General features: G+C 45.4%; 1 protein-coding gene across 8 annotated transcripts in view; it reads right to left on the bottom strand.

Annotated features, from left to right (window-relative positions):
- The window catches only part of pias2 (protein inhibitor of activated STAT, 2), an 88,823-nt gene that overhangs the window by 44,749 nt on the left and 31,651 nt on the right, over positions 1–12,423 (bottom strand). For all 8 annotated transcript variants that reach the window (XM_072497471.1, XM_072497463.1, XM_072497468.1 and 5 more), the window contains 2 exons: positions 7,776–7,866; positions 507–641 (listed from right to left, as the gene is read on the bottom strand). In XM_072497471.1, the coding sequence (XP_072353572.1) occupies positions 507–641; positions 7,776–7,866 (226 nt within the window). The remainder of the gene's footprint in view (positions 1–506; positions 642–7,775; positions 7,867–12,423) is intronic.

Below are 12,423 nucleotides of genomic sequence, written 5' to 3'. Positions count from 1 at the left end.
ACCTCTAAAATGTAGACAAATAAAGCGGCCAATTTTAACCCACAGCAAGGTCATTCATTCAAACTGTAATGAGGTGTCATCCCATATGAAATACTTACATTCTGGAGTAGACTTGAACTGTTGGCCTTCTGGACTCCGAAGGAAAGGTGTTACCACTGAATCAGGCAAATTTATATCCAATAATCATTGCACTTTATGCCACAATGCCACAGGGGCTGATTTAGCACAGTGGGCTAAACAGCTGGCTCGTAATGCAGAACATGGCCCGCAGACCGGGTCCAAATCCTCTACCGGCCTCCCCCAACAGGTGCCGGAATGTGGCGACTAGAGGCTTTTCACAGTAACTTCATTGAAGCCTACTTGTGACAATAAGCGATTATTATTAATTATTATTATTCTGAAAAGTTAATTGCAAGCAGCTCTTAAAAACAGAGCAACGACGAATTAAACAGCCACATGTACTCCTAAATGAGGCCTAGATTTAACATTCAATAGCAGGTACTTACTCTTCCCATTTCTGGTGCCCAAGAAACAGAAATTTGATTGGGTACAGCGGACGAGAGCCTAACTTGTGACGTGATGTTTAAAGGTCGACCAGGCCGTTTTTGCTCAACTCCATTTTTAAGTGGTGGCGTAAACCCCTGAAAATATAGAATAATGGTCAGCAAGGAAGAATGTAATATGTCTGAAAAACCAATATCAAGAATTATTAGTGGACTGAAAATAACGAAAAGCAACACAAATAAAAATTCTGTACCTATCAAGCTTCCCATAGCAAATCCATAGAATAACATTGCAGACAGTTTTCTTGCTTATCTTAATAAATACAACAGTGAAACGCCTCTGCTGGTTCAGGCAGTTGCATGACTAGAAATAACAGAGAGCCATATGATGGGAATGGTAGTATATATTATGGGACGTCTAATCCAAAGGTCTGGATGAATGATTTTTCAATTGTTTTCACAGCATGTTGGTGTTGTTGGTACAGTCAACATTTGTTCCCCATCCCGAAACGCCCTTGAGCAGTGGTGGTGAGCTGCCACTACTGGAGATCTGGAGACCCATGGTCATTGCCCACCACGGTAAATGGGGAATTTAAATTCAATTAATTAATCGATCTGGAATAAAGTTAATACCAATAAAGGATGAGGGTAAAAGACAATCTTGCTCACTAATGTTCTCTGGGGAAAGAAATCTGCTGCCCTTCTCTGGTTGGGCCTATAATGTGACTCCAGACCCACAACAGTGAGGTTGACACTGAACTGCCCTCCAACATGGACGTAGCAAGCCACTTAGCTGTATCAATCAGCTATAAAAAGAACAAAATCAAGATGGACCACCTGACATTGATACAAGTGCAGCACAGTAGCACAAGTGGATAGCACTGTGGCTTCACAGCGCCAGGGTCCCAGGTTCGATTCCCCGCTGGGTCACTGTCTGTGCGGAGTCTGCACGTTCTCCCCGTGGGTTTCCTCCGGGTGCTCCGGTTTCCTCCCACAGTCGAAAGACGTGCAGGTTAGGTGGATTGGCCATGATAAATTGCCCTTAGTGACCAAAAAAGGACAGGAGGGGTTATTGGGTTATGGGGATAGGGTGGAAGTGAGGGCTTGGTTGGGTCGGTGCAGTCTCGATGGGCCGAATGGTCTCCTTCTGCACTGTATGTTCTATGTTCTATAAGGGGAGGAGGTGGCGTACTGGTATTGTCACTGAACTAGTAGACCAGAGATCCAAAGTAATCCTCTGGGGACCCAGGTTCAAATCCTGCCACTGCAGATGGTGAAATTTGAATTCAATGAAAAACTCTGGAATTAAAAATCTAATGATGACCATAAAGCCATCATCGATTGTCGTAAAAAAAAAAAACAACCTATCTGGTTCACTAATGTCCATTAAGGAAGGAAATCTGCCATCCTTATCTGGTCTGGCCCACATGTGACTCCAGACCCACAGCAATGGGGTTGACTCGCAACTGCCCACTCAAGGGCATTTAGGGAAGGACAATTAATGCTCCACAGCCTGCGACACCCACGTCCCATGAACGAGTAAAAAAAAATTAACAAAAAGAACAAAGGCACACCCAATCCAATAAATCCTGCCAAGTTCTCCTCAGTAACAGCTAGTTAGTGTCATTAGTGGTCAAAATAGACACTGTCCCACAGATTAATCAAGCAACAATCTGATGTATTCATACTCTTAGAATTATATCGCTGTGATTTCACCGGTTCAAGGATGACGCACTGGGAAGCAAGTAGGCTGGTAAAATGCAGGAGCTGTGCGCAAGAACGGTTGCCCACCAGAGGTGTGTAGCCACTTTGAATAATTAAAGAACCCAATAAAGAGCAAATTTACCAGAAGGGGAGCAGCCCCCTGCCACATAGTGAGGCCACCAGCTGGAGGCAGCCATCCCCCTCTTCTGGGGGACGGACATAGAACCAGAGGCTCTATGCTATGAAGTAGGCGGAGGCTTTGACCAGGAACGGTCACCTCCACAGTTCCAAAATTACCTCAGAGGAGGTCTCCCCTTGGTTTGGAGGGGTCTGCTTGCCAAAACCAAAGTTTTAAAATTCAACTTGTTAAGAGTATCCATTTTGAGATATGTTCATGTTCTCTGGCCGGTCAAAGCAGCACCCACCCTCTGGGTTAAATGCTGAGACTGCAGCCAGTCACATGATCAGGTCTGCAGCATCAGCTGCCCGCCTTGTGTCCTTATTTGGAACTAATCAACTCCAATCAAATTAGTGGCCACCTCCAGGAAGGGTGCCAATGTGATTCCCTTGCCCAACTGTGCGGGCTCAGGATGTGTTTATAGTCCTACCAACAGGTCTTCTTGGCATCTGAGAAAATCCTGCCTTACCTTTCAGCCGATGTCTCAGACTCCTCCATCACCATTCTTAAGTATGCCCTGTTTATCTGCATGATAGATCCACCACAGGTAGTGGCACAGTGGCATACAAGTGGGATGGAGTGGTTCTGCGAGTCCTCAATATTGCCTCGAGACCACATGAAATCTCATTGGATCAAGTGAGATATGGGCAAGCAAACCTCCCGCTATTCCCACCAACTGTCCTCCATCAGCTGATGAACAACTACACCTCAAATGTTGAAAAATTGCAGGAAGCACTGAGGGTGGCAAGGGCACAGAATATATTCTGGGTGGGTGGGTGGAAGAAGTCAGCAATGCCGATCATCAAGTATGGCTCGGTAGCATCACTGCTGACCATGTTGGATGGGTAACGAAGGACATGTTTATCAGAGTGGGCCTGCAGCAGGTGATGGGAAAACCAACATGGGGGAGAATCTACTTGGCCTTGCTTCGCCAACCTTTGCCTCTTCTTTCCCAACATAACTGCTGCAGGTGCACCAATCTACAACAGTATAGCAAGAGTGACCACCATACATTTCTTTTGGCAATAAAGTCCCACCTTCACATTGAGGTCGCCCTCCATCAAATTGTGTGGCGCTACCACAGTGAAAATGGAATAGATTCAGAACAGATCTAGAAGGCTAAAGCATTACATCCATAAAATGGTACTGACACCAGCAAGGGAAGAATTATATTCAACCACAATGAGTAACCATATTTTCCGATATATCTCTCACTCTATTATTGCCATTAAGCCAGGTAATCAATCCCTGGCTTGAAGAAGCGTTTAATTAATAATAATCTTTATTGTCACAAGTAGGCTTACATTAACATTGCAATGAAGTTACTGTGAAAAGCTCCCAGTCGCCACATTCCGGCGCCTTTTCGGGTACAGAGAAGGAGAATTCAGAATGTCCAAATTACCTAACAGCACGTCAACGAAGAACAATACAGTACAGGAACAGACCCTTTGGCCCTCCAAGCCTCCGCCGATCACGAGTCCTATCTAGACCAGCCGCCTGTATCCTTCTGTACCACCTCTGTTCATGTGCCTATCCAGATAAGTCTTAAAGGTCGCTAACGTATCTGCCTCAACCACCTCACTTGGCAGCGCATTCCAGGCCACCACCACCCTCTGTGTAAAAAAACCTCCCCCACACTTCTCCACTGAACCTGTCCTCGCTCACCTTGAATTTGTGCCCCTTTGTAATTGTCAATTCCGTCCTGGGAAAAAGCCTCCAAATGTTCACCCTATCTATACCCCTAATCATTTTATAAACATTTATTCGGTCGCCCCTCAGCCTCCGTCTTTCTAGAGCGAACAATCCCAGTTTATTCAATCTCTCCTCATAGCTAATACCCTCCCATACCAGACAATATCCTGGAAAACCTTTTCTGTACTCTCTCCAAAGCCTCCACGTCCTTCTGGTAGTATGGTGGCACACTTGTGGGAGGAAACTGGAGCACCCGGAGGAAACCCACGCAGACACAGTGAACACACAGACTCCACACAGACAATGACCCAAGCCAGGAATCGAACCCGAGACCTTGAGCTGTGAAGCAACAGTGGCTAACCACTGTGCTACCGTGTTTAGAGGTGCATTTCAGCAATAGCACCAGGCATACCCAAAATGAGGTGATAACCTGGTAAAGCTACAATGCTGGACCACATTCATGCTAAATAGCAGAAGCCACAGGCTATAGACAGAGTTAAATTATCCCATAACCAATGGATTAGAACATAGCACTGCAGTCCTGCCAATCCAGTCATAAATAATAATCTTTGGGGGACTTCCGGTGACGGCGGGCGGGAGGCGGCCGCACAATGGAGGGCTCCCGTTCGGAAACGGCATTTAAACCAGGGGAGGCCGCATTGCTTACGGCTGAAGAAATAACTAAGGTGATGGCTGCGGAATTCGAAAGGCAGTTTACAAGATACATGGAGACAATGAGGAAGATGAGAGAGGTTTTGAGTGTGCTGATGGAGGAGGCGGTTTCCCCGGTGAGGACGGAGGTGGCGAGCGCAGTGGCGGAGGTGCGAGAGCAAGGGGAGGCGCTGAAGGAAGCGGAGGAGACATTATTGTAGCACGGTGATCAACTTGCCTCGATGGGGGAAGGAGATGTGGAAGGTGATGGACATTAACAAGGATCTGAGAGGAAAAATGGAAGACCTGGAAAACAGATCCAGGCGACAGAATCTGAGGATTGTGGGGCTGCCCAAAGGAGTTGAAGGACCGAGGCTGATTGAGTATTTTGCCGCGATGCTGGTGAAACCATTGGGGGAGGGGGTGGATCCCTCCCAATATGAACTGGATCGGGCTCATCGGTCGTGGAGGCCTGTACCAATGGCGAGTGAGCCGCCAAGGGTAGTGACTCTGTGCTTCCGTAGGTACAGTGTGAAGGAGAAAGTCCTGAGCTGGGCCAAGCAGAAGCAGGTGGTGCAGTGGGCTGGAGCTGGTATACGTGTATACCAGGAGTTTACGGTGAAGCTGGCGAGGAGGCGGGCTGCCTTCAACCGGCTGAAGAGGGCACTGTACATTAGCAAGGTGCAGTGCGGCATTGTATATCCAGCGAAGCTGAGGGTGACTTATAAGCTCAGGGACTTCAGGGTGGCTGCGGCCATCGGAGCCTGGCAGAACAGGGTCCGAGTGGTCTAGCCGAGGTGGAAAGTTGGGGGGGGGGGGGGGGGGGAGGAACCGAGGCTGGGGGGAGGAGTTTTACAAGAGGCAGTGGACGGGAGGAGTTGGAGACTGGGGGGGGTGTACAACTCTTGGGTATCATGTACGGCACTCTTTCAGAGGTTGAGTGTAGGTTTGGGGGGGGTGGGGGGTCTCTATAGGTCAATGGTGATCATGGGACCATGGGCGGTCCCGGACTCCTTTTTCTTTTTCTCTTTTGTTTTTTGTTTCCACCGTGGGAGCGTTTGTTTTATTGGATGCATATATTGACAGGTGGGCCGTTGTTTGGGGTGGTGGGAGGATGGGATCATTGGTATTGTTAAGGGGATTGATTTTGTATTTGTTACCGTTTACTGTTTGTGGGTGGGGTGTCAATTTTGAAGGAAAATGTGAAACTGGAGAATAAAAACATTTTTAAAAAATGAATAACAATCTTTATTAGTGTCACAAGTACGCTTACATTAACACTGCAATGAAGTTACTGTGAAAAGCTCCCAGTCGCCACACTACGGTGCCTATAGTAGTGAACAACTAAACAACTAATGGAGGGTGGAAGCACCCCATCCTGAACCTTGGCAAAGTCCAACACGTAAATGCAAAAGCCAAGGTTGAAGTGTTTGTAACCACCTTCTGAAGTGCTGAGTGAATGATCCACCTCCGCCTCCTGCTGAGGTCTCAGCATCACAGAAGTCGGACTTTAGCCAATTCAATTCAGTCCATATGATAAACATATATGTGCACTGGATACAGCAAAAGCTATGGGCCCCAACTGATGCTGGCTGAATGACTGAAGGCATGTGCTCCAGAACCAGCTGCACCCCTAAACAAGCTATTTCAGTACATTTACAACACTGCCATCAATGTGAAAATGGTCCAGTTTTGTCCAGTCTGTAAAAAACAGGACAAATCCATGTCTTGTCTACTCTCAATTATCAGCAGAGTGACAGAAGGAGTCATCAACAGTGCTGTTAAACAGCACCTACTCAGTAATAACCTGCTCACTGGTGCTAAATTTCGATTTTGTCAGGGTCGCTTGACTCCTGACCTCATTACAGCCTTGGTCCAATGATGGATAAAAGAGAGGAGAATGACTGCCCTTGAAATCAAGGCAGCATTTGATTGCTTTGGCATCAAGGAGCTTGAGCAGAATATGCAATAATGCAAATCAGGTGCAAGATTCTCGCTTGGTTAGAGCCATGCCTAACACAAAAGGGAGATGGTCATGGCTGTTAAGAGGCAAATCACCACATGTCCAGTTCATTACTGCAAGGAGGTATGTCCTAGGTCCAACCATGTTCACTGCTGTTTGTACAGTCCATTCACAGCTCCTCAGGTAACAAAGCAGTCCGTACTTGCATGCAACAAAACCTGGACAATATTAAGGCCTGGGCAGAAAAGTGACACGTAATATTCACACATAAGCGGCGGGCAATGATCACCTCTCCAACAAGAGAGTCTATTCACTTCTCCTTGACATTTAACAGAATTCCCATTGCCAAATCCTTCATTATCAACAACCCAAGAGTCAACATTGACCAGAAACTTAATTGAACAAACCACATTAATACTGTGTGGACAAGAGCAGGTCACAGGCTACGTACTCTGCAGTGCATGACTCACTTCTTAACTCCCTAGGTTCAATCTTCAGACAGTGCTGGGATAGCTGTACTCTGCTGAGGCATGCAGGGCCCCGGACAGACTTTCCAATACCTAACCAATGTACCCGAGTAAAGTTGTTGGACAGTGATGTGTGATGATATTCAACATGTTGCCAGCTTGCAATACAAGCTAGCCCCATCTTTTATTTCTTTGCACAGAATTACAGAATTTTACACCACTGGAGAAAACCATTTGGTTTATTGCAAAGCACATTCCCCTCTCCTTGTACCATATAGCCTTTAAAATTATTCTCTTTTAAATATTTATCCATTTTCCTTCGGATATAAATTCTGTGTCCAATGTTCCTACAAAATCAGGTTTATAAACTTAAACCACCATCACATCATAAATTTAAAAATGCTGCTGTAGGTCTGAAAGTAGCCTAGATTGATGGTCTCCAAATTTAGTCACTCTCAACAAATGGCTTTCCCTCTTATTTAACTCCAATATCCCTGTAGTAAACATCTCTTTCTTCCAGAATCAACAGGTCTCATCTGATCAGCACTTGATTTACCTCAAACTCTCAAAAATAAATTCTGCACATTTTTAACATTTTAAAAAAAATATAGACTTACCGGTAATGGATAAAGTTTTCCATTTACTTTTATACACAAATTATTAGGATAATTGTCTTCCTGTGGACAGCTAGTCTCTGCGAGACAAAACCTGAAATCAAATAAACAGTGGAATTGAATAAGCAACATTCTGTTAATTCTGATGAAGAAACAACATTCCTCTTATTTGAGAAAAAAAAAGTAAATGCTAATTCAGCCTAATCCACTCATCGGACTGAAGGTTACAGCCACAACCTAAGCATCAGAAATATTAATAACTTGCATTTATATTGTGTCGTCAACATAGAAAACTGCCCCCAAAATACCACTGCCACCTCAGAAGGTAAGAACTAGGAGGAATAGGCTATTCAGCCCTTTGAGCCCACTCCACTTTTCAATGGGATCAAGGCGATTCTACTTCAACACCATTTTCCTGCACTGCTCCCCCATATCCCTTGATGTTTTTAAGATGTAGAAATCTATTGATCTTAGTCTTGAACATACTCAATGACTGAACCTCCACAGCCCTCGGAGACAGAGAATTCCAAAGATGCACCACACTGAGTGAAGAAATTCCTCCTCATCTCAGTACCAAATGGCCTGTCTGGAGGTATATCAACATTTATTTAGAAAATCAAAATCTAGTATTAAAATAAATTCAACACAGCTTATTGATAGCAGGGATAGAACTACTATACATATTAACTGACTTAATAGGCTGTTAAGAAAATACAGGAGTATTGGAATTAAACAGGGTTACTACAAACACACAAATTACATAAATATCCTTGCCATTAAACAATTAATTCAAAAGTTCCAAACACTCAGCAACCTATTACAGGGTGAGAAATTGGGCATGGTAGTGCACATTTTTTGGTTGCTCGACCTGCCCTTAGAGCTCCAACTTGTGGAGTGATTCATGCTGGCCACCATTTTGCTGCAGCTCTCTGTATGAGCAGGCAGGTCATGCCATCTGTCAGTGTGCAGAGCAGGTTGATGTTAGCTGTCACTTTGGGGCTCAAGACTCCAACCAATGTCTTCACTCAAGCTCATCAACTATATGCAGGTTAGCTGCTGTTGGGGTGGCATGTGGCAGTGGTTAGCACTGGGACTACAGCGCTGAGGGCCCGGGTTTGAATTCCGGCCCTGGATCACTGTCCGTGTGGAGTTTGCACATTCTCCCTGTGCCTGGGTGGGTTTCACCCCCACAACCCAAAGATGTGCAGGTCAGGTGGATTGATCACACTAATTGGAAAAATAAATAATTGGGTACTCTAAATTTTTTTTTAGAAGGTTAGCTGCTGCTGATTTATTCCAGCTGTTGTTACCATTCTACAAGCATTTGGTGCTTTCTATAATTTCTGTAAACTGCAAAAGTACAGGGAAAATAGTGTGTCAAGGGTTGATGGAGCTTTGTTGGCTTTAAGACATTGAAACAAACAAATTGCTCCCGATATGGATGCATCAGCATAAATATAAATAAAAAATACAGCATGACTTGGAGAATGAACAGAGGCCACGTAGAGCATTAGAACATAGAACAAAGAACAGTACAGCACAGAACAGGCCCTTCGGCCCTCGATGTTGTGCCGAGCTTTGTCCAAAACCAAGATCAAGCTATTTATTGAGAGAAGGAGCAGTGGGAGAGGAGCTCTCATAAGGAGGCCATATCCACCCACTCTCCTACCTGAACCGCAGCAAGGAACATAGTGTGTGATAGAACATAGGACATACAGTGCAGAAGGAGGCCATTCGGCCCCTCGAGTCTGCACCGACCCACTTAAGCGCTTATTTCCACCTTATCCCTGTAACCCTTTAACCCCTCCTAACCTTTTTGGTCACCAAGGGCAATTTACCATGGCCAATTCACCTAACCTGCACGTCTTTGGACTGTGGGAGGAAACCGGAGCACCCGGAGGAAATCCACGCAAACACGGGGGAACGTGCAGACTCTGCACAGACAGTGACCCAGCGGGGAATCGAACCAGGGACCCTGGCGCTATGAAGCCACAGTGCTATCCACTTGTGCTACCGTGCTGCCGATAAAAGAGATATCTGCACTTCAGAAAGGATGTCCTCATTGAAATCTGCAACCAGCTAGGGGCACAACTATAACCTCAGAGCAAGGCAAGGACACTATTGAAAGTGGCTGTGAAAGGGATAGTGCCAATTAACTTTTGCAGACTCCTTCCAAGCTGGAGTTGGAGATAATTGTAACATATCACAGTTTGTCATCCACTGTTGTATGAGAGAGGTCGTTGAGGCTCTCTGTTCAAAGAGAGCTAACTCCACGTCATTCTCTTTTCTCAGAGACAAGTAGATGGAGCAAGCATACAGTTGGCTAGGATTACAAGAAATGCAATGTACAACACACCACTAGCATTGAGAAAAATAAATTCAGCTGCATAGACCACTCTGGAGGAGCCCTGAAGTGCTTGGTAGAACGGCTGTCAGATTCAGTTTGCTGCATTCTGCAAAACTTTCCTATCATGAGGCGGCAGCTCCTGCCACCAGCTTTATGGTGAACAGCTGGGGAGCAGAGAAATGAGGGCGGGGGAGAGGAGAGGAGATCTTCACTGCAATCCTTTGGGCTGAGCCGTCCATGAAGCACTCATCTGAATGTAATACCAATAACAGCAATCCCAATTTTCCCGTTGACCAACTGTATCACAGCTAACCTTCCCTCTGTTCATAACAATATCCACCTGGCCACAATACAAAATAAAAGCCACCACAAAATAAACATTCCAAACGATGTTGCAGTGTGCACAAAAATTAACTAATCTCTTTTGTGCATTCTCTTAGTGCCTGTGAGACTGCCTGTCCATGCAGTGCTCGACCCTCTTATGGACTGAACTGATCTCTTCACACATCTTCTCTACTGAGTAGTACTACACTCCTGTCTGCTTCACCCGATGCCTGGGTCTATGTATTCACATTATGTATTTATGTTTGCCCTATGTATTATTTTCACGTATGGAACGATCTGTCTGAAATGAACGCAGAACAATACTTTTCACTGTACCTTGGTACACATGACAATAAACAAATCCAATCCAGTGCTATCCCAGTGGTTGCAGTATTCTTGGTGGAAATAATACCAAGGGCAATTTATCCCTTGCAGAGGGCTTTGGAAGACAACCTCCAGCAATCTGAGCTTCGGAGCATTGTGGTGGCAGCTTTGACCAGATGGCTGACAAGAAACAAAAGGGGCAGGGATGGAGTGGCCGAAGTTTGGAGCAATCACAAATGCTGTCTTCCTGTAAGAGGACACAGGTACGTGTTCTACTGAGTGACTGCCTCTCTTCAACAATTCTGGTAATCTTTTGGAGGGCAGATTGCTGTCACATCTGCAAGCCTCTTTGCACACTGTAACACACAGGAATGAAAGCAACAGTCTGAGCTTCAACTGAGCCATTCAGACATTGGGCAGCTACTGCTGATGCTGCAATGTCACCATTGGACACTCTCTTTGTTGGATCCACAAGTGTACAAAAAGAATTGGCTGAAGCTTCCATGCTGGAAATGACAGGGCCCCAAGCTCCGCACAAAACATAGTCCCAAGATGGTACTGAATTCCTCCATGCTCAATAGGAGCAGGCTTCCTAATGCAACAACAAACATTTTGTTGTCTATACCTAATCAGCAATATTTTATAGCCCATCTCACTGAAGCCCTCATCGGAGTTCTCTGTAGCAGAACCCATGTCTGGTACCTGCATTATCCTTGCACTCTGCCCTGGCTGAAGCCCACTCATGTCTAATGTTTCACCACATTCAGATCCTCTAATTTATGCTCTATGATAAGTGCGTGTCAATATATCAGGTCAAAGGTAAGAGTGTGAAATCAAGTGCTGGTGCAGCATTTTCATCATCATCCTCTTGATGTGTCCCACTGTTTGGCTAGGTTACATCTTTGGCTATTTAAAAGGAGAAAGCCACAAGGGTAAGATTGCAGTGAGGGAGGTGCACGCTTATACCACCCGTAGGTTGTGAATCAGAGGAGAGTGTGGGATGTGCAAGAAATGGAAATTGTGCCGGTGGATTAAGTTTGAGATACTATCATCCTCCATGGTTTCTGCCATGCCACTGGCCACAGCCTCAGAAATAGGCCTCCAAATAATAGCCAGCATCATCGCCTCTGTGGGGTTAGGGATTGCAGATGCATTTGGTGCCCTTGGGTTAGCTCCAGCAGTCTTGGACTTTCACCGCTTTGTGCGTCAGGCAGGAGAATGTTTGTCTGATGTGACTGTTAAATAGCTGGTGGTATGTGCAACCCATGGGATATTGGTGTGACGTTTGCAGCTGCTAAATTTATGAGGATGAGGTGAAGCACATGAAATGCTACTTAGGAGACCTGATTTATAATTGATGAATGATAGGGTGTGGTGATTTGAACAGGTCTGAGGCTGTGATGCAGTGAGTAGAGTACAATGATGCATTCACTGACCATTCATGTGAAGTCATTGAACTTAATTGCACCATAACCAGATCCTCAGGACTTGGTTCCTGGCATTGACCTCCATGGTTATCTGCTCCAACTACCATATGTGTCTGGAGGGTCTCCTTCCCCCCACTGCAAATACAGGATTTCTCTCGGTCTTCCCACCTGCTGAACCAAAAGCTCCAGCACAGCGTTTTTGAAAAATTCATTCACAGGATGTGGGCTT

This window comes from Scyliorhinus torazame, chromosome 3 (assembly GCF_047496885.1).
Source record: "Scyliorhinus torazame isolate Kashiwa2021f chromosome 3, sScyTor2.1, whole genome shotgun sequence".
NCBI classification, from domain to species: Eukaryota; Metazoa; Chordata; class Chondrichthyes; order Carcharhiniformes; family Scyliorhinidae; genus Scyliorhinus; species Scyliorhinus torazame.
This window is presented reverse-complemented; position numbering and strand designations above follow the sequence as displayed.